The sequence below is a fragment of the Callithrix jacchus genome, chromosome 8 (assembly GCF_049354715.1).
Source record: "Callithrix jacchus isolate 240 chromosome 8, calJac240_pri, whole genome shotgun sequence".
Classification (NCBI taxonomy): Eukaryota; Metazoa; Chordata; class Mammalia; order Primates; family Cebidae; genus Callithrix; species Callithrix jacchus.
In genome coordinates this window covers 30,805,005-30,832,753 of record NC_133509.1, presented here as the reverse complement: position 1 = coordinate 30,832,753, position 27,749 = coordinate 30,805,005, and the positions used below count along the sequence as shown (strand labels likewise).

At 39.1% G+C, this 27,749-nt stretch overlaps 1 protein-coding gene across 4 annotated transcripts in view; it reads left to right on the top strand.

Moving 5' to 3' along the window:
* Nucleotides 1-27,749, top strand: part of UBR1 (ubiquitin protein ligase E3 component n-recognin 1) — a 162,186-nt gene that overhangs the window by 23,751 nt on the left and 110,686 nt on the right. For all 4 annotated transcript variants that reach the window (XM_009005311.5, XM_002753370.6, XM_078334075.1 and 1 more), the window contains exons 4-6: nt 5,981-6,091; nt 19,883-20,013; nt 22,160-22,298. In XM_009005311.5, the coding sequence (XP_009003559.1) occupies nt 5,981-6,091; nt 19,883-20,013; nt 22,160-22,298 (381 nt within the window). The remainder of the gene's footprint in view (nt 1-5,980; nt 6,092-19,882; nt 20,014-22,159; nt 22,299-27,749) is intronic.

The window sequence follows — 27,749 nt, the reverse complement described above, 5'->3', positions numbered from 1 at the left end:
GATAAAGTGTTACAATAAGTATCTTTTATGTGTAAATCATCTTTATATGTGTAGGAATATTTCCTTAGGTTCTCAGAAGTGGAATTACTAGATTAAAAAATACGAATCTTTAAGAGAATAAAAAGACAAGACCTAGATTGAACAAAAAAATCTTTGCTAAACATACATCCTATAAAAGGCCACTACGAAAAATACACAAAGAACTCTTTTTTTTTCCTTCTTTTTTTTTTTGTTTTTTATTGTACTTTAGATTCTGGGGTACATGTGCAGACCATATAGGATTGTTGCATAGGTACATGCATGGGAATGTGGTTTGCTGCCTCCATCCCCCTGTCACTGATACCTGGCATTTCTCCCCATGTTATCCCTCGCCAACCTCCCCACCCTCCCACTGTTCCACACCTTCCTCCTTCCGAACAGACCTCAGTGATGCTCTCCTCCCTGTATGCATGTGTTCTCATTGTTCAATACCTGCCTGTGAGTAAGAACATTCGGTGTTTGATTTTCTGTTCTTGTGTCAGTTTGCTGATGATGATGGTTTCTAGATTCATCCATGTCCCTACAAAGGATACAAACTCATCATTTTTTTACAGCTGTGTAGTGTTCCATGGTGTATATGTGCCACATTTTCCATATCCAGTTTATTCTCGATGGGCATTTGAGTTAATTCAAGGTCTTAGCTATTGTAAACAGTGCCACAACATACATGTGCATGTATCTTTATAATAGAACAATTTATAATCCTTTGGGTATATACCCAGTAATGGGATTGCTGGGTCAAATGGAACTTCTGTTTCTAGGTCATTGAGGAATCGCTACACTGTCTTCCACAATGGTTGAACTAATTTACCCTCCCACCAACAGAGTAAAAGTGTTCCTATTTCTCCATATCCTCCCCAGCATCTGTTGTCTCCAAATTTTTTAATGATTACCATTCTAACTGGCATGAGATGATATCTCAATGTGGTTTTGATTTGCATTTCTCTAATGACCAGTGATGATGAGCATTTTTTCATATGTTTCTTGGCCTCATATATGTCTTCTTTTGAAAGTGTCTGTTCGTATCTTTAACCCACTTTTGAATGGGTTTTTTTTTTTTTTTCTTGTAAATCTGTTTTAGTTCTTTGTAGATTCTGGATATTAGCCCTTTGTCAGATGGGTAGATTGCAACAAATTTTTCCCATTCTGTTGGTTGTTTTGCTGTACAGAAGCTCTGGAGTTTAATTAGATCCCATTTGTCTATTTTGGCTTTTGTTGCTGATGCTTTTGGTGTTTTAGTCATGAAGTCCTTGCCTATGCCTATGTCCTGAATGGTTTTGCCTAGGTTTTCTTCTAGGGTTTTTATGGTGGTAGGTCTTATGTTTAAGTCTTTAATCCATCTGGAGTTAATTTTAGTGTAAGGTGTCAGGAAGGGGTCCAGTTTCTGCTTTCTGCACATGGCTAGCCAGTTTTCTCAACACCATTTATTAAACAGGGAATTCTGTCCCCATTGCTTGTTTTTGTGAGTTTTGTCAAAGATCAGATGGTTGTAGATGTATAGAATAAAATACCTAGGAATACCACTAACAAAGGATGTAAAGGACCTCTTCAAAGAGAACTACAAGCCACTGCTCAGGGAAATAAGAGACGACCCAAACAGATGGAAAAATATTCCATGCTCATGGTTAGGAATAATCAATATCGCAAAAACGGTCATCCTGCCCGAAGTTATTTATAGATCCAATGCTATCCTCATCAAGCTACCAATGACCCTCTTCACAGAGCTGGAAAAAACCACCTTAAACTTCATATGGAACCAAAAGAGAGCCCGCATAGCTGAGACAATCCTAAGCAAAAAGAACAAAGCTGTAGGCATCACACTACCTGACTTCAAACTATACTGCAAGTCTACAGTAATCAAAACATCATGGTACTGGTTCCAAAACAGAGATGTAGACCAATGGAACAGAACAGAGGCCTTGGAGGCAATGCCACACATCTACAAAGTACTTATAAAACTAAGAATAAGAAAACCACCCATTTAAAAAATACGTAAATAGACATTTCATTAAGAATATATACAAATGGTCAGTAAACACACTAAAAGAAGCTCAGCATCATTTGTCATTAGGGAATTTCAAATTAAAACAATGAGACATTACTATACACTTGTTAGAATAGTGAAAATCTAAGGCACTGGCAGTACCAAATGCCGGCAAGGATGTGAAACAACAGGAACTCTTATAACTGGTGGAAATGCAATATGGCATAGCTACTTTGGAAGATAATTCAACAGTTTTTTGTAGAAGTAAACATATTTTTATCATATGAACCAACAATAGTACTCCTTGATATTTACGCAAATGCATTGAAAACTTACGTTCATACCAAAAAACTGCACAAACTTTTTTTTTTTTTGAGACAGAGTCTAGCTCTGTTGCCCAGGCTGAGTGCAATGTTGCAGTCTCGGCTCACTGCAACTGGTGCCTCCTGGGTTCATGCAATTCTTCTGCCTCCGCCTCCCAAGTAGCTGGGATTACAGATGTGTACCACCATGCCCAGCTAATTTTTGTATTTTTAGTGGAGTTGGGGTTTCACCATGTTAACCAGGCTGGTCTGGAACTCCCTACCTCAAGTGATCCACCCACCTCAGCTTCCCAAAGTGCTGGGATTATAGGCATGAGCCACCGTGCCCAGCCAATGGATGTTTTATAGCAGCTTTCTTAAAAAACTTGGAAGCAACCAAGATGTCCTTCAATAGGTAAATGGAAAAGCTGTGGTAGATACATACAATAGAGTATTGTTTAGTGCTATAAAGAATGGAGGTATCAAGTCATGAAAACACATGGTGGAACCTTAAGTACATATTGATAAATGAAAGCAACAGTTCTGATAAAGCCAAACACTGTATTATTCCAACTGTATGACATTTTGGAAAAGACAAAGCTGTGGAGGCAATAAAAAAAGTCAGTGGCTGCTAGTGGCTGGGGGATGGTGATGGAAGGGAATGATGCCTGTGGGTCAAATCTGCTTCACTTTGTTTGTATGGCCTCAAACAGCTGAGAATGATTTTTATATTTTTAGGTGGTCAGTTTAAAAAAAGTTTCATGATACATTAAAATCATGTGAAATTAACATTTCAGTGCCAGTAAATAAAGTTTTATTGCAGCAAAGCCATGCTTATTCATGTTCGTATTGTCTGTGGCTGCTTCTGCAATACAACAGTAGAACTGAGTAATTTGACAGAGGCTATGTGGCCTGCAAAACCTGAAATACTTATTTTCTGGTCCTTTATAAAGAAAGTTTGCTGATTCTTGTTCAAGTAGGCACCTCAAGAAGGGAACTTGTGTGCAGTGTTCCCTGAATCCTGACATGTTCAAAATCAGACCTTTATAGCTTGGCTGGAAGTAATATCCTTAGTTTATATTTTCTTCACTTAAAAATACTGCTCTGCTATTGTCTTGTTTTATATATTGTTATTGAGAAATCTAATGCCAGTTTGATTTTCTCATCATTATATCTCATCTTTTGCCTGAATGCTTTTATCTTTAAAGTCAAATAGTTTTACTAGAATATATTTTGGAGTTGAGCAGTCACTCAGGAACTCATGGGCCCTTTTAATGTACAGGTGTTCTTTTATTTCCCGAAAGTTTTCTTAGTTTATAGTCTTATTTTTATTTTTAAATTTTAATTTAATTTTTTTTTTTTTTTTTTTAACTGAGACAAGGTCTCGCTGTGTTGAGTTTGAGGCTGGCCTCAAACTTCTGGGCTCAAACAGTCCTGGCTTGGCCTCTCAAGATTTTAGGATTGTGGACATGAGCCACTGTGCCTGGTCTATAGTTTCAAATGTTAGTTGTGTTCTATTGTTTTAATTTTCTTCTTTACTGACTCCAGTTATGGTGGCTTTCTTATGATTGTCCCCCATTTCAATGACTTTTTCTCTGATCTTACTTTTTACTTCATCTCATTTTTATTCTCTTGTATTGCTGCTTTGCTTCAATGTTGTTCACTAACTTTTCATTTGAGTCTAGATTTTGGACTTTATAATGTAAAATTCATTGCTGGTATGATTTTCTCATGTTCTTATATTTTTTTTTTTCCTGAATTCAATTAAGTCTCACTTATTCCTGCTTTTTTGTCAATTTCTGTTCTTAGTTTTTGTGTTACTTACTATAAGTACATGCCACCACACCTGGCTAATTTTTAAATTTTTTATAGAAATGGGTTCTTGCTGTATTGCTCAGGCTGATATCAAACTCTTGGCCTTCAGTGATCCTTCTACTTCACCCTCCCAAAGCTTTGGGATTACAGGCATGAGCCACTGTGCCTGGCCAGTTTTTCTGTTTCTAATAAAAGGTGTTTTAATCTGATTCAAGTCATATCACCAGTTGCTTGTTTGACTCTATGTAATTGAGTTTGGAGCATTGTGTTACAGTTTTCTTTAGCTTCGAGATTGGGTTTTGGCTCTTATTTGCATTTTTGTCCCTCCCCCTTTTTATTTTTACATGTTTGTGTGAATATGGGCTGCTTTTCCCTGTTCTTTCTCATTTCATGGTCAAGGGTCAAAAGTGCTCTCTTCTGCCATTTCTTCCATTTTCTGTGTAATTTCTTTTTGTTGTTGTTGATGATATTGGTAGTGGTGATGTGAAGGGAGGGTTTGGCATGTTTTGTTTCTCTCTCGTTTCTATAGAATTTTCCCTCATATTCTTTTTTCCTTCATTGCCAAATCTTTAGGTGTTTCTACTTTTTAAAAATGTGTTTGATTTTCTTCCAAAAGGAATGCTTCTCTGAGGTTGCCATCTTTGGTCCTGCTCACTTTCCTTGTGTATCAAGTCCCAACCTGTGTTCAGGTTTCGACCCTTAGCGTTGGGTTTTCTCTTTTGAGGGGTGATATTTTCTGTATTTCAGTGTTTCATCTAAGTCCTCTGTACCTCTACGCTTTTTCATGAAGTCTTGTAAGCTGCCCTCTCTTGCTGTCTGCACGCACAGGCTTGAAGGGGTAGGCAATGGGAACTCTTGGAGCATGTCATATCAATGTCGTAGTAGTTATTTTTTGTCTTCTATTAAATGCTGAAAGTATGGATCATGTGTGGTTTTAGTGCTCTCTTTATTCTTTTTTTTTTTTTCTTTTTTTGAGACGGAGTTTTGCTATTGTTACCCAGGCTGGAGTGCAATGGCACGATCTCAGCTCACCGCAGCCTCCGCCTCCTGGGTTCAGGCAGTTCTCCTGCCTCAGCCTCCTGAGTAGCTGGGACTACAGGCGTGCGCCACCATGCCCAGCTAATTTTTGTATTTTTAGTAGAGATGGGGTTTCACCATGTTCACCAGGATGGTCTCAATCTCTTGACCTAGTGATCCACCCGCCTCAGCCTCCCAAAGTGCTGGGATTATAGGCGTGAGCCACCGCGCCCGGCCTCTTTATTCTTTTTATGTTTTGGAGGAAGTTTTGGGGAAGATTCAAAATCTGAATGTTGCCATCATCCTCTACCTGAGATAGTATATTTAAGATAATTTTTTTTCAGCAACACTGAAAGAATAAATTTTAGTTGCTATGGGACATCAGTGTAAATGAAAATACTTTATACATTTGTTAAATACTGTGTAAGTATCGTCGTGTTTTTTTAAGTTTAATTTAAAAAATCTTATCACTCAAAAATTCTAGGTGTTTTATAAATTATTTTTGCACACTTTGCAATCTATTCTCCATTAGTCAAAATTTAAACAACTAATATTTAAAAATTAGAGTTATGTTTCTAAAGTTTATCAGTGTTGGCAGTTCATTTTCATTTTGCGAAGTATTCAGGATTTGGAGGCTTTTGGTTTGTTGGTTTGTTTTTTGGGTAACTTCATCAAAAATGGTTTTGTTATATCCAGTTAATATTATTGTGAATTCCATTAAGGTTGAAGTATTGGTGAGCATTTATCATTTGAGTCGTCTTTATCATTCTTAATGTGTGGTTATATATTTGAAATCAAGACAAACTCATTTTTCCTTTGTTAGATGCATACTTCTACTGGAGGAGGGTTCTGTGACTGTGGAGACATAGAAGCCTGGAAAACTGGCCCTTTTTGTGTAAATCATGAACCTGGAAGAGCAGGTACTATAAAAGAGGTAAGAATGTTATTTTGTTAAAAATATACTATTTTGTTAAAAATATAAGAATGTTATTTTGTTAAAAATATATTTTAACAAATATACGTATTTTAAGTTTGCTGAAGTTAGATAAGAGTAAATGTATGTGTATATGGATTCTGGTTAGAATCCTGATATTTTTATTCTCATATTTAGGTATAAGGAGGTTTTTTTCCCACTCCAAAGAAGTTAAGGATTGATAATGTCTCTAAAGAGAGAATGAATTTACAACAAAAGGTGAATTCAGAATATGTTTGTTATGCAATCAACTTGATATATAAGAGTACACTGACTGGGTGCTGTGGCTCATGCCTATGATCCCAGCACTTTAGGAGGCTGAAGTGAGTGCATCACCTGAGGTCAGGAATTCGAGACCAGCCCGGCCAACATGGTGAAACCCTGTCTCTACTAAAAATACAAAACGTAGTCAGATGTGGTGGCATACACCTGTAATCCTAGCTGCTCGTGGGGCTGAGGCACAAGAATCAATTGAATCTAGGAGGTGGAGGTTGCAGTGAGCCAAGATCATGCTACTGTACTCCCTCCTGGGCAACAGAATGAGACTCTGTCTCAAAAATAAAAATAAAAATAATACACAACATATAAGCCTAAATGAACAAAAGGAAATAATTTTTTTTTTTGAGATGGAGTTTCACTGTTGTTATCCAGACTGGAATGCAATGGCACGATCTCAGCTCACTGCAACCTCCGCCTTCTGGGTTCAAGCAATTCTCCTGCCTCAGCCTCCCGAGTAGCTGGGACTACAGGCGCGCACCACCATGCCCAGCTAATTTTTGTATTTTTAGTAGAGACGGGGTTTCACCTTGTTGACCAGGATGGTCTCAATCTCTTGACCTTGTGATCCACCCGCCTCGGCCTCCCAAAGTGCTGGGATTATAGGCGTGAGCCACTGTGCCCGGCCTATGCTGCTCTTTTCTATTAAAAATTACTTCCGAGGCCGAGGCAGGTGGATCACAAGGTCAAGAGATCGAGACCATCCTGGTCAACAAGGTGAAACCCCGTGTCTACTAAAAATACAAAAATTAGCTAGGCATGGTGGTGCGCGCCTATAGTCCCAGCTACTCGGGAGGCTGAGGCAGGAGAATTGCTTGAACCCAGGAGGCGGAGGTTGCGGTGAGCCGAGATCGTGCCATTGCATTCCAGTCTGGGTAACAGCAAAACTCCATCTCAAAAGAAAAAAAAGAGCAGCATATAGTGAATGAGAAGAGTTAAGCTGATATATAAATTCAGTAATTGCTTTTCTTAAAGAAAATGTCAATTAAATAGATACATCCCAATCAAGGAAATAAAAAAGTTTGAGCAAGCCCAGATATAGACAATTAGAAATGAGAATAGGGAAATAACCATAGAATCACAGATACAGAAGGAATCACAAGAATTATAAAATACTCTTTTAATGACTTTTTGTAATTACACTTGAAAATGGATTATCTTATCAGATAGTATAGAGTGCAACATTTTTATTCAAAAGCAGAAAGAAAACTTGGTCAGTTTCACTGAAGAAGTTAAGAAAGTTGTCACAACAAAGTACTTGCCCCAGAATGCCATGTTGGAATAGTTTTCTTTTTTCTTTTTTTTGGTAGGAAGAGAGGAGGGAAGGGAGGAAAGGAGGAAGGGAGGGAGGGAGAAGGGAAGGGAGGAAAGGAGGAAGGGAGGGAGGGAGGAAGGAAGGGAGGAAAGGAGGAAGGGAGGGAGGGAGGGAGAGAAGGGAAGGAAGGAAATCAGGCAGTGAGAGAGACGTTGCCGACCTGGATCTAGAGGTCTACAAGTTGATTTCTTTTTTTCTTTTTTTGAGAGAAGGAAAGAAAAAAAAAGAGTGAAGGAGAGGAAGAAAGGGGAAGAAAAAGAGGGAGAGAGAACGGAAATGTTACTTTATTCTAAAAAAAAAAAAAAATGGGTATAATAATGGCCAATCAATATTTCATTTAAACCTATGAGTAGGTGTGATGTGGTATTGACAAGAATGTATATTTTGTGTATTTAAAGTGGAGAGCTCTATACATATTTATTAAGTTTACTTGTTCCAGATCTGAGTTCGAGTCCTTGATATCCTTATTAATTTTCTGTCTCATTGAGTCTAAGTCTCTATGTATCTGGGTGTTAGGATCATTAGCTCTTGTTGTTGCATTGATCCTTTTACCACTATATCTTTGTTGCTTTAAAATCTATTTTATCAGATACGAGAATTGCAACTCCTGCTTTTTATTTATTTGTTTATTTTTGCTCTCCATTTGGTTGGTAAATCTTTCTGCATCCCTTTTGTTTTGAGTCTTTGTGTATCCTTGCATGTGAAGTGGGTCTGGATGTAGCATACAGTTGGGTTTTGGCTGTATCTTTTGATTGGGGAATTTAGTTGATTTAAATTTAGGATTACTGCCATTTGATGTTAACTGGCTGTTTTATCCATTCGTTGATGTAAATTCTTCTTTATGTTGATGCTCTTTGCTTTTTGGTATATTTTTAGAAAGGCTAATACTGGTTGTTTCTTTCTATGTGTAATGCGTCTTTCAGAAGCTCTTGTAAAGCAGGCCTGGTGGTAATAAAATCTCTGAGTACTTGCTTGTTCATAAAAGATTTTATTTTTCCTTCAGTTGTGAAGCTTAGTTTGGCTGGATATGAAATTCTGGGCTGAAAGTTCTATTCTTTAAGGATGTTGAATATTGGCCCCCACTCTCTTCTGGCTTGTAGAGTTTCTGCTGAGAGATCTGCTGTAAGTCTGATAGGCTTCCCTTTGTGGGTAACCTGATCTTTCTCTCTGGCTGCCCTTAGTATTTTCTCCTTAGTTTCAACCCTGCTGAATCTAACGATTATGTGCCTTGGGGTTGCTCTTCTTGAGGAATATCTTTGTGGTGTTCTCTGTATTACCTGGGGTTGAATATTGTCCTGCTTTGCTAGTTCAGAAAAATTTTCCTGAATAATGTGCTGAAGAATATTTTCCAGCTTGGATTCATTCTCTCCGTCACATTCAGGTACACCTATCAAATGTAAATTTGGTCTTTTCACATAGTTCCACATTTCTTGGAGACTTTGCTCATTCCTTTTTATCCTTTTTGCTCTAATCTTGTCTTCTCATTTTATTTCATTAAGTTGGACTTCTACCTCTGATATCCTTTCTTCTGCTTGAACAATTCGAGTGTTTAAACCTGTGCATACTTCTCGGAGTTCCTGCATTGTATTCTTCAGTTCCATTAATTCACTTATATTCCTCTCTAAGTTGTCTATTCTCATTAGGATTTCATCAAACCTTTTTTCAAAGTTCTTAGTTTCTTTACATTGGGCTACAACATGTTCTTTTAACTCACCCAAGTTTCTTATTATCCATCTTCTGAAGCCTGATTCTGTTAATGGGATGCGCTCATTCTCCATCAAGCCTTGCTCCCTTGTTAATGATGAGCTGTGATCCTCTGTAGAGGGAGAGGCATTCTGATTTTGAGTATTCTCAGCCTTTTTACGCTGGTTTCTTCCCATGATTGTAAATTTATCCACCTGTCGTCTTTGTAATTACCAACTTTCAAATTAGGTCTCTGAGTGGACGTCCAAGTTGTTAATTCCCAGGGCCGAAATATGAGCAACCCACTGTGCCGGCCAAAACAGCGGCATTAAGACTTAGGGTGCTTTTCTGCCCGGGAATCTCCAGTCTGGCTTCCTTGTTGAGACCATAATAGGCAACTCTGCCTTCCCAGAGCTCCAAACGTCGGTCAGAAGGGGAACCAGTCCCGTTTACTCTGCACCAAGAGCTGCCACACTGAGGTGCCGGCAAAACCGCTGCGCCAGCCACAAGTATCGCGCTGGCGACCCATGCAGCTCCTCCAACCTCGGTCAGAAGGGGAACCAGTCCCGTTTACTCTGCACCAAGAGCTGCCGCGCCGAGGTGCCGGCAAAACTGCTGCGCCGGCCACAAGAGTCACGCTGGCGACCCGTGTGGCTCCTCCACTGGGAATCTTCTGCTCCGTGAGTGACCAAAATTTGTCTGAAAGTGTAGCGCCCTCTCATTCTCTGCGCTTTCACTGGGAGCTGCAATCCCAAGATGTTAGCGATCAGCCATCTTGGATCATTCTCCTGGAATAGTTTTACAGATGAATTATTTCACAGCTTCAAGGAATAAATAGTTTTTGTGCTTTTTAAACTGTCGTGGATAGCCCTAAAGGAGTGACACCTCTAGGGCACAGATGTTGATCTTTTACATACCATTCCGCTCTTAAAGCAATGACACTTGTCACAATACCTGGTCCCAGGTCTGGGACAGGGAATGTATAAGGCAAGTTCATGTAAAAGAATGTAGGAGCCAAGTTGAAAAGGTTCTCATTGACCTTACTTGGATAATTGAAGCATCAAAAGAAAAAACAATAAATAACCAATATAATTGAATCACATTCAATATACAAAAATCCATTCCTAATGAAACCTAAATGAGAGCTAGATGAAATAAAACCTGTTTGTCACAATGTCAAGTAGTTGTACTGTCAATTTCTTACTATAAAAATTGGTTAAGGTAATGAAGTGAGCATTTATCCTGCCTTTTCAATAAGAATTGTATTTCACAGTAACCAAGTATCTCTAGTTCATTAAGAAAAGCTTTTCTTTCTAGAGAAATATGCTAGCTATAGAACTAGAAAAGTCAGCATTTTGTCAACCATAAAGAAATATTTGATTCAGACAAGGATGCTAAAATCCTTAAGACTTAGATTGGTGAGGAACAATATTTATATACTTCTAAATTATTATTTACTAGCCATAAGGTGAAAAAAACAAAACTTTACAATGGAGTTATCGGACTGTCATAACAGGAAATCAGTCATTAATATTAGCATCATCATTAATAATGAAGTGATATGGCATAATAAGCTTTTTTTCATTCTTGTTTTCTTTCAAGACAGAGTTGCCCAGGCTGGAGTGCAGTGGCATGATCTTGGTTCATTGTAACCTCTACCTCCTGGGTTCAAGCGATTCTCATGTCTTGGCTCTCCGAGTAGCTGGGATTACAGGTGTGCACCACCACTCCTGGCTAATTTTATATTTTTAGTAGAGAAGGGGTTTCACCATGTTGGCCAGACTGAACTTGAACTCCTGGATTCCAGTGATTCGTCTGCGTTGGCCTCCCAAAGTGCTGGGATTACAGGCATGAGCCACTGGGCCCAGCTGGCATAAAAGCTTTTCATAGGATATGAAATGAAGTACATAGTTTTACCATTTGAAAACTAATCAGTATAATACACCATATAAATAGAATAGGAGGGGAGATTCAAGATGGCGCGGTAAGAACAACTCAGGATTGCAGCTCTCAGTGAACGCGCAGAGGGTGAGTCAAAGCCGCATTTCCAGATGGATCTTTGTTGCCTACAGAACGGGGAAATTCCCAGGTGTAGGAGAGACACGGGATGCCAGCGCAGCTGTTTCGGCTGGTGCGGCCACTTAGGCCGGCACCACAGTGTAGCAGCACTCCGCAACACTCTGCACAAAAGACACTGGTCTGGGTGCCCTGTTAAACCGGCAATCTGAGATTTGGGAGGGCAGATTAGCATATCCATCTGATTAAACGGGACTTGGACAGTGAGCCAGACCAGGAGATTCCTGGGAAGCGGTGTTTGAGTCAGCGCAGTGGGTCACTGCACGGGAAATCACACAGATCCCGGTGCCCTAACAGCAGGCGACTGAAACAGCTGGGAGAGAGCCAACCCTTCAACTTAAAAAAAAAAAAGGCGCTCTGAGGCAGGGAGCCAGGTGAGCAGGCTCAGTGGGTTTCATCCCCACAGGGACAAACAAAACGGTGATTTGAAATGCTCCGGGTGGAGAGTTTCACTGCGGGCACAGCTGAACCCAGGATGGTGCAGCTCGCTGGGGGAGGGGCGTCCGCCATTACCAAGGCAATCCGCCCCTACTGAGGTACACTCCCATTGCTGACGCAGCCTGCCATTGCCAAGGCAAGCCGCCATAACAGAGAGACTCCGCCGTAGGGCAGAGCTTGTGGCAGCAGGGTGGAGACCGCGACTGCAGGGCAGAGCCTGCAGCAGCAGGGCAGACCCCACGCCAGCAGGGTGGATCCTCGGCAGGCAAATAGTGACTAGACGGCCTCCTAGCTGGGCAGGATAGTGCAACGGACACTCATAAAGAAAGCCCTAACATCCTGAGACAGAGCATCTGAGGAAAAAAAGGGGTTTTATGAGTTCTGCTGCAGCAGTCTTAAATGTAGCAGCCTAGCAGCCCTGAATGAACAACAGAGCTCACAGTTCAGCACTGGAGCTCCTATAAAGTACAGACCGTCTCCTCAAGCAGCTCCCTGACCCCTGTATATCCAAAGAGCCATCTCAAAAAGGACTGATCAGACTGACATTTGGTGGGCATCATTCTTGGACAAAGATAGCAGAAGAAGAAACTGGTAGCATCCCTCACTGTTCCGCAGCTGCTGCAGGTGTACCCCAGACAAGCAGGGCCTGGAGTGGACCTCAGCAGTCGTACAGTGGAGGGGCTAGACTGGTAGAAGGAAAACCAAGTAACAGAAATACTTCATCATCAACAAGCTGGGCGTCCACTCAGAGACCCAATTGAAAAGTCAGCAACTACTCAGACGACAGGTGGATAAATCCACAAAGATGGGTAGAAACCAGCACAAAAAGGAGGAAAACACCCGAAACCAGAACACCTCGCCTCCTACAAAGGGCCAAAACTCCTCACCAGCAAGGGAACAAAGCTGGATGGAGAATGACTGTGACGAAACGACGGAATCAGACTTCAGAAGGTGGGTAATGAGAAACTTCTGTGAGCTAAAAGAACATGTTCTAAATCAATGCAAAGAAACTAAGAACCTGAAAAAAGATTCAAGGAAAAGATAACAAGAATGGTTAACTTAGAGAGGATTATGAATGAATTGAAGGAGCTGAAAAACACAACACGAGAACTTTGCAAAGCATGCACAAGTTTCAACAGCCGATTGACCAAGCAGAAGAATATCAGAAGTCGAAGATCAACTCAATGAAATAAAACGAGTAACCAAGATCAGAGAAAAAAGCGTAAAAAGGAATGAACAAAGTCTCCAAGAAATGTGGGACTATGTGAAGAGACCTATCTACGTTTGATAGGTGTACCAGAAGGTGACGAAGAGAACGAATTCAAGCTGGAAAATACTCTTCAGGATATTATCCAGGAAATTTTCCCCAACCTAGCAAGGCAGGCCAACACTCAAATCCAGGAAGTACAGAGAACACCACAAAGATAATTCCGCAAGAAGAGCAACCCCAAGGCACATAATCATCAGATTCAAAAGGGTTGAAATGAAGGAGAAAATGCTACAGGCAGCCAGAGAAAAAGGTCGGGTCACCCACAAAGGGAAGCCCATCAGACTCACAGCAGATCTCTCGGCAGAAACTCTACAAGCCAGAAGAGAGTGGGGGCCAATATTCAAAATCCTTAAAGAAAAGAACTTTCAACCCAGAATTTCATATCCAGACAAACTAAGCTTCATAAGGGAAGAAAAGATAAAATCCTTTGTGAAAAGTGAGTACTCAGAGATTTTTGTCACCACCATACCTGCTTTACAAGGGCTCTTGAAAGAGGCACTACACATAGAAAGGAACAACCAGTACCAGCCAATCCAAAACCACACTAATTGCTAAAGAGCATCAACAAAATGAAGAATCTACAACAATTAAAGGTCAAAACAGCCAGCTAGCATCAAAATGGCAGTATCAAATTCACACATAACAATATTAACCCTAAATGTAAATGGACTAAATGCACAAATCAAAAGACACAGACTGGCAAATTGGATAAAAATCCAAAACCCATCAGTGTGCTGTATCCAGGAAATCCATCTCACGTGCAAGGATACACAAAGGCTCAAAATAAAGGGATGGAGGAAGATTTACCAAGCAAATGGAGAGCAAAAAAAAGCAGGAGTTGCAATTCTCATTTCTGATAAAATAGACTTTAAAGCAACAAAGATGAAAAGAGACAAAGAAGGCCATTACATAATGGTAAAAGGATGGATACAACAAGAAGAGCTAATGATTCTAAACATATTTGGACCCAATACAGGAGCACCCAGATACATAAGGCAAGTTCTTAATGCCTTACAAAGAGACTTAGACTACCACACAATAATAGTGGGAGACTTTTAACACTCCACTGTCAATATTAGACAGATCAACCAGACAGAAAATCAACAAGGATATCCAGGGCTTGAACTCACACCTGGAGCAGGCAAACCTGATAGACATTTACAGAACTCTCCACCCCAAATCCACAGAATATACATTCTTCTCAGCACCACATCACACCTACTCTAAAATTGACCACATAATTGGAAGTAATGCACTCCTCAGAAAATGCAAAACAACTGAAATCATAACAAACAGTCTCTCAGACCATAGTGCAATCAAGTTAGAACTCAAATTCAGAAACTAACCCAGAACCACACAGCTTCATGGAAACTAAACAACTGGCTCTTGAATGTTGACTGGATAAACAATGAAATGAAGGCAGAAATAAAGAAGTTCTTTGAAACCAACGAGAACGAAGATACAACATGCCAGAATATCTGGGACACATTTAAAGCTTTTAATACTTTGAGATAATTTCTCTAGAGGAAAATATATAGCAATAAGTGCCCATATGAGGAGAATGGAGAGATCCAAAATTGACACCCTATCATCAAAATTGAAAGAGCTAGAGGAGCAAGATCAAAAAAACTCAAAACCTAGGAGAAGACAAGAAATAACTAAGATCAGAGCGGAACTGAAGGAGATAGAGACAAGAAAAACCCTTCAAAAAATCAATAAATATAAGAGCTGGTTTTTTGAAAAGATCAACAAAATAGACAGACCACTAGCCAGACTGATAAAAAAGAAAAGAGAGAACAACCAAATAGATGCAATAAAAAATGATAAAGGGGAAATCACCACAGATTCCACAGAAATTCAAACCATCATCAGAGAATATTACAAACAACTCTATGCACATAAACTAATAAACCTGGAAGAAATGGATAAATTCCTGGACACCTTTGTCCTCCCAAGCCTAAACCAGAAGGAAGCTGAAACTTTGAATAGACCAATAACAAGGTCTGAAGTCGAGGCTACAATTAAGAGTCTACCACACAAAAAAAGCCCAGCTCCAGATGGGTTCACAGCCGAATTCTACCAGACACACAAAGAGGAGCTGGTACCATTCCTTCTGAAACTATTCTAAATAAACCAAAAAGAGGGATTTTTTCCCAAATCGTTTTATGAGACCAACATCATCCTGTTACCAAAATCCAGCAGAGACCCAACAAGAAAAGAAAACTTCAGGCCAATATCCATGATGAACATAGATGCAAAAATCTTCAATAAAATACTGGCAAACTGATCGCAACAGCACATCAAAAAACTTATCCATCATGATCAAGTAGGATTTATCCCGGGGATGCAAGGCTGGTTCAACATACGCAAGTCTATAAACGTAATTCACCACATAAACAGAACCAAAAACAAAAACCACATGATTATCTCAATTGACGCAGAAAAGGCCTTTGACAAAATTCAGCCCTTTATGCTAAAGACCCCGAATAAACTCGGTATCGATGGAACGTATCTCAAAGTATTAAAAGCTATTTATGACAAACCAACAGCCAATATCATACTGAATGGGCAAAAACTGGAAGCATTCCCTTTGAAATCTGGAACTAGACAAGGATGCCCTCTTTCACCACTCCTATTCAATATTGTACTGGAAGTCCTAGCCAGAGCAATCAGACAAGAAAAAGAAATCAAGGGTATTCAAATAGGAAAGGAGGAAGCCAAATTGTCTATATTTGCAGATGGCATGATAGTATACCTAGAAGACCCCATCGCCTCAGCCCAAAAACTCCTGAAACTGATAAGCAACTTCAGCAAAGTCTCAGGATATAAAATCAATGTGCTAAAGTCACAAGCATTCCTATACACCAATAACAGACTTAAAGAAAGCCAAATCAAGAACGAACTGCCATTCACAATTGCTACAAAAAGAATAAAATACCTTGGAATACAACTCACAAGGAACGTAAGGGACCTCTTCAAGGAAAACTACAAACCACTGCTCAACGAAATCAGAGAGGACACAAACAGATGGAGAAACATTCCATGTTCATGGTTAGGAAGAATTAATATCGTGAAAATGGCTATACTGCCCAAAGTAATTTACTGAATAGACGCTATCCCCATCAAGCTACCATTGACTTTCTTCACAGAACTGGAAAAAACCACCATGAACTTCATATGGAACCAAAAGAGAGCCCGCATAGCCAAGTCAATTCTAAGCAAAAAGAACACAGTGCGGGGCATCACACTACCAGATTTCAAACTATACTACAAGGCTGCAGTAATGAAAACAGCATGGTACTGGTACCAAAACAGAGATATAGACCAATGGAACAAAACAGAGGTATCGGAGGCAACACAACATATCTACAAGCATACAATCTTGGATAAACCTGACAAAAACAAGCAATGGGGGAAGGACTCCCTCTTTAATAAATGGTGTTGGGAAAACTGGCTAGCCATGTGCAGAAAGCAGAAACTGGACCCCTTCCTGACACCTTACACTAAAATTAACTCCAGATGGATTAAAGACTTAAACATAAGACCTGGCACCATAAAAACCCTAGAAGGAAATCTAGGCAAAACCATTCAGGACATAGGAGTAGGCAAGGACTTCATGACTAAAACACCAAAAGCATTGGCAACAAAAGCCAAAATAGACAAATGGGACCTAATCAAACTCCACAGCTTCTGCTCGGCAAAAGAAACAGTCATTAGAGTGAATCGGCAACCAACAGAATGGAAAAAAATTTTTGCAGTTTACCCATCTGTCAAAGGGCTGATATCCAGAATTTACAAAGAACTCAAACAATTTTACAGAAAAAAAAACAAACAAGCCCATTCAATAATGGGCAAAGGATGTGAACAGACACTTTACAAAAGAAGACATCCATGAGGCCAACAATCATATGAAAAAATGCGCATCATCACTGGTCATTAGAGAGGTGCAAATCAAAAGCACATTGAGATACCATCTCACGCCAGTTAGAATGGCGATCATTAAAAAATCTGAAGACAACAGATGCTGGAGAGGATGTGGAGAAAAAGGAACACTTTTACACTGTTGGTGGGAGTGTAAATTAGTTCTACCATTGTGGAAGACAGTGTGGCGATTCCCCAAGGCCTTCGAAATAGAAATTCCATTTGACCCAGCAATCCCATTACTGGGTATATATCCAAAGGACTATAAATTGTTCTACTATAAGGACACATGCACACGAATGTTCATTGCAACACTGTTTACAATAGCAAAGACCTGGAACCAACCCCAATGCCCATCGATGATATACTGGATTGGGAAAATGTGGCACATATACACCATGGAATATTATGCAGCCATCAAAAATGATGAGTTCGTGTTCTTTGTAGGGACGTGGATGAATCTGGAGAACATCATTCTCAGCAAACTGATACCAGAACAGAAAATGAAATACTGCATATTCTCACTCATAGGCGGGTGATGAAAAATGAGAACACACAGACACAGGGAAGGGAGTACTAAACACTGGGGTCTATTGGGGGAAATAGGGGAGGGACAGCGGCGGGGGGGAGCTGGGGGGGATAGCCTGGGGAGAAATGCCAAATGTGGGTGAAGGGGAGGAAGGCAGCAAAACACACTGCCATAAGTGTACTTATGTAACTGTCTTGCATGTTTTGCACATGTACCCCAAAACCTAAAATGCATTTAAGAAAAAAATAGAATAAAATCACATTATCATCTCAGTAGATGTAGCAAAAACCTTTTTCAAAATACAGTACCCTTTCATAAAATATATTTCAACAAACTAAGAATAGAAGGGAACTTCATCAACTTGATAAAGAACATGTATGAAAAACTCAGTTGATACCATAGTTAATGCTGAAACAGTGGATGCTTTTCCCCTGAAGTTAGAACCAAGACAAGGATATCCACTTTTGCTGTATCTGTTCCATATTGTATTGGAGGTTCTACCAAGGAATTTAGGTACAAAAAGTAGTAAAAGGCATCCACATTGGAAAGGGAAAAGTAAAACTAGCTGTTTGCAGAGGATGTGATTTTGTAGGCACTATTCTGTTTTATCAATTACAGCTATAAAATATATACATCTGGTGACTCACACCTGTAATCCCAGCACTTTGGGAGACACAGGCAGGAGGCTTATTTGAGGTTAGGAGTTAGAGATGAACCTGGGCAACATAGTGATTTTGTATATGAAAATCCTAAGGAATCCATAAAGAGTTGTTTTTTTATTCTATTTATATGATGTATTGCATTGATTGATTTTTAGATGTGAAAACTATGTACTTTATTTTATATTGTATGAAAAACTTACTATGCTGGCTGGGTGCAGTGGCTCATGCTTATAATGCCAGCACTTTGGGGGGCTGCAGTGGGTGGATCACTTGAGGCCAGGAAACCCCATCTCTACAAAAAATTAAAAAATTAGCCAGATGTGGTAGCACATGTTTGTCCTTCTAGCTACTCAGGAGGCTGAGGTGGGAGGGAAATAAAAGTAATTTTTGTTACATTATCTTGTATCTCATATCCTGCAATCTTGCTGATCTTTTTTCATTATTTTTTATATCCTGGCCAATACTTGCTGTTACCTGCATTTTTTATTATAGCCACCTAGGTAGTTGTAAAGTGGTATCTCATTGTGATTTGTATTCCTATTCCCTAATGCCTTATGATATGGTGCATTCAGTTTCATTTTATAACTGGTTGGCTTCAACAAGCTTTTTATTGATGTTCCATAATGAAAAGAATATACTTTTTTCTTGGAAGTCAAAAGACCCAGATTTTAGTCATGTTTCTGCTATTTATAAGCTCTGTGATCTTAGGTGGGTTCCTTATCTTTCCCTTGTGGTTAAGCACATGACATTAAATTTATCATCATAACCATTTTTAAGAATATAGTTTATTAGAGTAGCTATTGAATTCAGTAGTGTTAAGTATATTCACATTGTTGTGTAACAGATCTTAAGAGATTTTCCCATCTTGTGACACTGAAACTCTATACCTAGTCAACAAACTTCTGCTTACCCCCAGCGTTTGGCAACCACCTGTCTGTCTTCTGCTTATATGATTATGACTACTTTAGATGCTTCATATGAGCAGAATCATACAGTGTTTGTCCCTCTGTGACTGGCTGGGTTCCATTTCTTTTCAATGTCATTAATACCTGTTCTGCCTTAGAGAGTAGCCATGAGGATCTATGGAAACAAGTTATGAGAAAAGTCTTTGTAAGCTATAAGGGATAAATAATTATGATGCGATATCATCATGATTAGCTACTCAGAAAGGCAAGGAGGAACGTTCATAAGAGAGTATATCACTAATGGGGAGACTCCATGGTTCTGCCTCCTTTCTGTCATTAGTAACACCAGCTTGTCCACAAGGGTTAAGCTAAACTGATCTAAATACATAGCAACCCTCTTGAGCTCAACTTGAGTTAGTTCCTGGAAGATGTAATGAATTCAGCAAAGTGATTATTTTAACTTAACATTACGTTCTTTTTTATTTTTCTTTCTTTCTTAAAAATTTTTATTGCATTTTAGGTTTTGGGGTACATGTGAAGAACATGTAAGATTATTGCATAGGTACACACATGGCAGTGTGGTTTGCTGCCTTCCTCCCCATCACCTAACGTTACATTCTTTATCCATTTATTTGTATATAATCTTGACTAGTATGTTTTTCTGTGCTTTTTAATAGAATTCACGCTGTCCGTTGAATGAAGAGGTAATTGCACAAGCCAGGAAAATATTTCCTTCAGTGATAAAATACATTGTAGAAATGACTATATGGGAAGAGGAAAAAGAACTGCCTCCTGAACTCCAGATAAGGTGGGGAAAATTGTCAAAGGGAGCAAGTTTTACCGATGGTTATTTATATTGCAAAATGTGTGTTTGATAATTGTTTTTGTTATTTACCACCTAATTCATTATTATTATGAAAAATTCTTAGTGACTTATCTCTTGGGAATATTTCAGAATATTGGTTTGTATGAGATACTTTGCTAGGCACCATCCAGAAGTTAAGCCAAAAGAACAGTCTATCAGGCAGGAGCTTTGAATTTTTAGGAAAAAAAAAAAATCAACATTTTGGGGATCTTGTTCTATATGGTTTATAAGGACATAGCAGCCTCTCATCCCAGTAGGTAAGTAAATCGCCCCGTTTGATCCTGGCCTGGACCAATGTCCAGTTTGAGGTTTGTGTGAACAAAGATAGGGATTTTGGAACAGTGTGTCCTCCCTTTAGCCCAGGTTTTTAGCTCTTCCTGATAAAGAAAAGTTTGATGGGAATGATAAAAAGGCCCTGTATTTGGTGCGTTGGTATCTAGGATTATTGCAATTGTAGGGATGTAACTTTTTTTTGAAGCTAAAACTCAGCAATTTCTAGTAGCCATAAGTCATTTGGTGATAGTAATATTTGCTATTACCTTGCAAATGTAAAAAGGAATTCTGGACCTAATATGAAGATACACTTTGAGCCGTGTGGAAATTTTTCTACCTCTGTAATGTTAGGATTTTCACAAAATTGCAGCACAAATCTAAATAGTCATTCTTTGAGTTTCTTTTCATTTGTTTTGTTTTAAAGGGAGAAACCAGTAAGAATTCTGATTAATACAGACATTAAATGTACTATTTTGCCTCTTTTTAGGCCGAAAACCACTTGTGGAAATAAGTGTCATGACGAATTGTATCCACAAATATATTAATTTCCAGCAGGTGTTAATGTCAGTTAAATCTTTTAAGACACTTTATGTTGGTAAACAATATGAGCCATCTGCTTGTTAAAAAAGGAGTATTGCTTCCGTGTCGTTGTGCAAGAGTTAAGGGTAGTATTAAAAATTTACAATTAGGCTGAGGCAGGCAGATCACCTGAGGTCAGGAGTTCGAGACCAGCCTGGCCAACATGGTGAAACACTTTATCTACTAAAACTACAGAAATTAGCTGGGCATGGTGGTGTGCACCTGTAATGCCAGCTACTCAGGAGGCTGAGGCAGGAGAATCACTTAAACCCAGAAGACGGAGGTTGCAGTGAGCTGAGATCGTGCCATTGCACTCCAGCCTGGGCAACAGAGCAAGATTCCATATCAAAAAATACCAAAAAACTCCAAAAACATGCAGTCACTAAACTGAGGCTTTTGAAAGTAATACGAAAAATTAGGGGAAATACATGGAAATACTTTTTTCTCATATCACCTAATAGAAAGTTACTGAATAGTAACTGATAAACAGAAATAATTATCAGAGTTTTTAAAAGTCATGGCACTGGCCGGGCACAGTGGCTCGAGCCTACTGTAATCCCAGCACTTTGGGAGGCTGAGGCGGGTGGATCCCGAGGTCAAGAGATCGAGATCATCCTGGTCAACATGGTGAAACCCCGTCTCTACTAAAAACACAAAAAATTAGCTGGGCATGGTGGTGCATGCCTGTAATCCCAGCTACTCAGGAGGCCAAGGCAGGAGAATGGCCTGAACCCAGGAGGCGGAGGTTGCAGTGAGCTGAGATCACGCCATTGCACTCCAGCCTGCAGCCTGGGTAACAAGAGTGAAACTCCATCTCAAAAAAAAAAAAAAAAAAAGTCATGGCACTATACCACTTAAATTCTGGGGTGGGTATGGTGGCTCATGCCTATAATCTTGGCACTGTGGAAGCATGCAGATTGCTTGAGCTCAGGAGTTCACAGCCGGCCTGGACAACATGGCAAAACCCATTTATATAAAAAATACAGAGATTAACTGGGCACGGTTACATGTGCCTTCAGTCTCAGCTACTTAGGAAGCTGAGGTGGGAGGATTGCTTGAGCCTGGGAGTCAGTGGTTCCAGTGAGTGAGGTTGTGTCATTGCACTCCAGCCTGGGTGACAGAGTGAAACCCTGTCTCAAAAAAAAAATTAAATTCTTTATTAGTTTTATGGTGTTATTTACTTTTCCTTTGTTTATTTGTTGTTGTAGCTATATATTAATACATTTTTTTCTAACAGGAAGAAAAATGAAAGATACTATTGTGTCCTTTTCAATGATGAACACCATTCATACGACCACGTCATATATAGCCTACAAAGAGCTCTTGACTGTGAGCTCGCAGAGGCCCAGTTGCATACCACTGCCATAGACAGAGAGGTTTGTAGTCTACTTTTGAATTGCGTTTCTGTTTTCTATCAGCTTCCTGGCAGCCAGGTGTTGACTGAGTCCTTGCTCAGTATTGTTCTAGATAGAACTATCCTCTCCATTTATTCCTTACATCCTAGGTAAATTGGTTAGAACTTCAATTTCATGGGTGTGTATCATAATTTTAGATAATTATTTATAACTTTAATCTTTTATTTTAAATAAATAGAAAGTTACTGAATTTATTTGGGAAAAACATAGGTAAGAATGTCAGCTCGACTTTAGTCTGGTCCTGTAATTATTTATTGAATGAATGAATAAGTGAATTATGAAAAGTTGATCATTTCGGAAGTCTTAACATGATTTATTTAAATTATTTTTAGAATAGTATTCTATGGCTGAGTTTATTTAACATCCATCCAGAGTAAAATGGGTTCTTCAGGTAATATAAGCATATGAAAGGAATTTTAACCTCATCCTTAACCTTGGGTGCTCTATAATCTAGTGTAAGAAATAGCATGACATTAGTAATTTAGTTTTTTCATTTTTAATATACTTTTTAAAAACACATGGTTTAATATAGAATTAGAATAGGTGTTTAACTTTCTCTGTTTCTTATGTATAGCTTATGTGATTGCAAATCATTAATGAAAGAGCAAATAAAGTGAAAAAAGAAAGGATATGAATAGCTAGTAATAGCTAACATTTGCTAAGTATTTACATATGTCAGACATGGTATGCTTTATATGTAATATCTCATTTAATCCCCATAGCCGTAAGTCAACCCTTTGAGACTGATAATATTATTATCTCTATTTCATAAAGCTGTGTTTAGTACCTGGAGAATTAAGAGGATCAGTATCTTGGCACACCAGTAACCCATTCTGAGTACATAAGAATTCTGGTTAGAATGGCACTCTTCAAAGTTTAATTTTCACATGAATAGTTCTTATTAAAAATGCAGCTGGGCACAGTGGCTCACATCTGTAATACCAGCACTTTGGGAGGCTGAGGTGGGTGGATCATGAGATCAGGAGATTTAGACCATCCTGGCTAACATGGTGAAACACCGTCTCTACTAAAAAAATTACAAAAAATTACCCCAGTGTGGTGGCATGCACCTGTAGTCCCAGCTACTCAGGAGGCTAAGGAGGCAGGAGAATTGCTTGAACCTGGGAGGCAGAGGTTGCAGTAAGCCGAAATCATGCCACTGCACTCCAGCCTGGGTGGCAGAGCGAGACTCCCATCTCAAAAAAAAAAAAGCCAGGTGTGGTGGTTCACACTTGTAATCCCAGCACTTTGAGAGGCTGAGGTGGACAGATCACAAGGAGTTCAAGACCAGCCTGGCCAATATGGTGAAACCCCATGTCTACTCAAAATATAAGAAAATTAGCCAGTTGTAGTGGTGGACACCTGTATTCCCAGCTCCTCTTAGGAGGCTGTGGCAGGAGAATTGCTTGAACTCAGGAGGCAGAGGTTGCAGTGAGCCGAGATTATGCCACTGCACTCCAGCCTGGGCAACAGAGGGAGATTCTGTCTCAAAAAAAAAAAAAAAAAAATGCAGATTCTAGGGGCTAGGTGCTGTGGCTCATGCCTGTACTTCCAGCACTTTGGAAGGCTGAGGTAGGAGGATTGCTTGAGGCCAGGAGTTTGAGACCAGCCTGGGCAACATAGCGAGATTCTGTCTCTACAAAAAAAAAAAAACTAAAGCAAAGCAAAATGTAAATTCTGATTTGTTATGGGGTATACAGTTCAGTTCTTCATTTCTAACAAGTTCCCAGGTGATTTTGATACTCCCAATGCAAGGACCACATTTTGGTCAGCCTGTTTTCTCCAACATTTTTCTTCTATATAAGTAAGTCTCTCTGTTTGCTCAAAGGCTAAAATAACCCGTTATTTACTGATATGATCAGCATATAAATGTGAGCTGTGTTTTCTCCTAAGTTTTGGATGACCTTGTAAGTTAGATATAGTCAAGTGGAGGTGTTGAATCTGTGTTAATCATTACTGGTCTCAAATTGACTGTTTTCAGTTTCCTTATAATTTAACACAACTCAAGTATTTTAATAAGTGTTCTCTGTGGTTGGTAGATTTCTGAAATTAGATTTATTGTAAGGAAGCATGAGTATGAGTGAGTTTTAAGAGGAATGGTTAAAAGCTATATTTATCTACAGTTAAGATTGAGAAAAAGAAAGATAGGTAAGGCAGTCCTTAAAAATCACAAGAAAGGTAAAGATTTAGCAGGCAAAAGAAAAGGAAGAGAATAAGCATTCCTATATACCAATAGCAGGCAAGCAGAGAGCCAACGCATGAATGAACTCCCATTCACAATTGCTACAGAGAGAATAAAATGCTTCGGAATACAGCTAACAAGGGAAGTGAAGGACTTCTTCAAGGTAGACTATAAACCACTGCTCAAGAGAACACAAAAAATGGGAAAACATTCCATGTTCATGGATGAGAAGAATCAATATTGTGAAAACGACCATGCTGCCCACAGTAATTTATAGATTCAGTGTTATTCCCATGCAAGTACCATTAATGTTCTTCACAGAATTAGAAAAAATGATTTAAAAATTCATATGGAACCAAAAAAGAGCCCCAACAGCCAAGACAATTCTAAGCAAAAAGAACAAAGCTGGAGCCATCACACTTTATCCTACTTCAAACACTACTGCAAGGCTATAGTAACCAAAACAGCATGGTATTGGTACAAAAACAGACACATGGACCAATGGAACAGAATAGTGAACTGAGAAATAAGACTGCACACCTAGAACCATCTGATTATTGACAAACATGACAAAAACAAGCAATGGGAAAAGGATTCCCTATTCAATAAGTGGTGCTAGGATAACTGGCTAGCCACATGCAGAAAATTGCAACTAGACCCCTTCCCTATACCTTATACAAAAATTAACTCAAGATAAAGACTTAAATGTAATACCCAAAACTATAAAAACCCTAGAAAATTGGCTGGGCATGGGGGCTCAAACCTGTAATCCCAGCACATTGGGAGGCTGAGGTCGGCGGATCACAAGGTCAAAAGATTGAGATCATCTTAGCCAACATCGTGAAAATCCTTCTCTACTAAAAATACAAAAATAAGTTGGACGTGGTGGTGCATGCCTGTAGTCTCAGGTACTCAGGAGGCTGAGGCAGGAGAATCGCTTGAACCTAGGAAGTGGAGGTTGCAGTGAACCGGAATTGCACTGCTGCACTCCAGCTTGGTGACAGAGTGAGACTTCATCTGAAAAAAAAAATCCTAGAAAAAAATCTAGACAGTACCATTCAGGACATAGGCATGGGCAAAGATTTCATTAAAAAAATGCCAAAAGCAATTGCAACAAAAGTAAAAATTGACAAATGGGATCTAATTAAACAGCTTTTGCACAGCAAAAGAAACTGTCATCAGAGTGAACAGACAACCTATAGAATAAGATAACATTTTTGCCATACGTCCATCTGACAAAGATTTAATACCCAGCCTACAAGGAACTTAAACAAATTTACAAGAAAAAAACCAACAACCTCACTAAAATATAGGCACAGGACATAAACAGACATGAACTTATCAAAAGAAGACATACACGCAGCCAGCAAACATGAAAAAAAACTCAACATGATTGATAATTAGAGAAATGCCATAAAAATGAATAAGATTGTGTTCTTTACAGGAATGTGGATGGAGCTGGAAGCTGTTATGCTCAGCAAACTTGCACAGGAACAGAAAACCAAATACTGCATTTTCTCACTTATAAGTGGAGCTGAATGATGAGAACACATGACCACTTGGGGAACAACACACTTTGGGGCCTGTTGGGGGATGTGGGAGAGAGTGTATCAGGAGGAATTGCTAATGGATCCTGGGCTTAATACCTAGGAGATGGGTTGATCTCTGCAGCAAACCGCCATGGTACATGTTTACTTATGTCACATGTTTACCTACCTCCCTCTAGGTAAATAATAGTGCACACCCTGCACATGTACCCTGGAACTTAAAAGAAGAAAAAAAAAGGAGGGGGAAGACTAGGAAAGGAGAAACAATCAGAGGAAGAAAGAGAAAAGAAGGAAAAGAAAGAAAAGGCAAAAAGTATAGAGATAGGAAAAGAAGACAGAAAATAATAAAAGAAAAAAAATGAAATGGGGTATTTAACAAATAGTTTTTAGTCCTTCAGAATGATACCAGGTTTGGTCAGATGTCAATACCTATATTACCATTGCTACAGTGTAGTTATAGAAGGAACTTTAAAGGTTAATCAGGCTCATGATTTTCAACTACAGTACTAGTTGTATCAAGTAAAACCAACTTGGGATGTTGGATTTTCACAACAATTATTAGATATATATTTATACCCTGTCTCATTTGGAAAACATTAGGTGGCTATAATCAAAAAGACCTTAAATCTTTAAATATTCTTCTTGAGAGAAAAATGGAGCCTTTGTTTCTGTCCTGGTAGGATCCTGTTTGATGATAAAGTGAGTATTAAGATGTAAGATAGGGCTGTGTGCGGTGGCTCACACCTGTAATCCCAGCACTTTGGGAGGCTGAGGCTGGCAGATCACCTGAGGTCAGGAGACCAGCCTGGCCAACATGGTGAAATCCCATCTTTACTAAAAATACAAAATTAGCCTGGCATGGCAGTGCATGCCTGTAATCCCAGCTACTCAGAAGGCTGAGGAAGGAGAATCGCTTGAACCTGGGAGGTGGAGGTTGCAGTGAGCCAAGATTGCACCATTGCACCTCTAGCCTGGGCAACAGAGCAAGATTCTATCTCCAAAAAAAAAGATGTAACATAGGAAATAGTGAAAAAACACTGCAATTGGCCATCCTCATATTGAGAGCACAATATCCCTGGTCCTCTAACTTGTGCTTTGAGCACTTAGAGAGTTTGTTTCTCTGATTGCTTGGCTTGTTGAACAACTGTCATTCTTAGAAATTTTTTTTTTCCTGTGTTAAGCCAAAATCTGTCTCCAGGTGCTTTCAGACTAATTTCTTTTAAAACAACTCAGAAGAGGTCTTCTTTTGCTTTCAGACAGTAACCCATCAGATAGTTTTTAAAAACTATAATTTCTTATGTTTGTTTTCTTCAACTGTTCTATGATAATGAGCTCATACTGATCAAGCTCTATTTCCTTCTCTCCACCTCCTCCCCCTAGGTAAATAATAGTTTATCAGAGATTATCTTAAAATGTGGTACTATAAATCATTTCACTAAACATTTATTAAAACACTTTGAGGAAATACAAAGATGAATCAGATTGAATCTGCCTTCAAATGATTATTCTATACTGTTCTTATGAAAGAAACAGACATTCAAGAGAAATTTTAAATATGTAATGGTGTTCTTTTTAAGTTCACATTAAAAAAAAATAATTTAAGAGACGGTCTCACTATGTTGCCCACACTTACCTTGAACTCCTGAGCTCAGATGATTTGCCCACCTTGGCCTCCCAAATTTC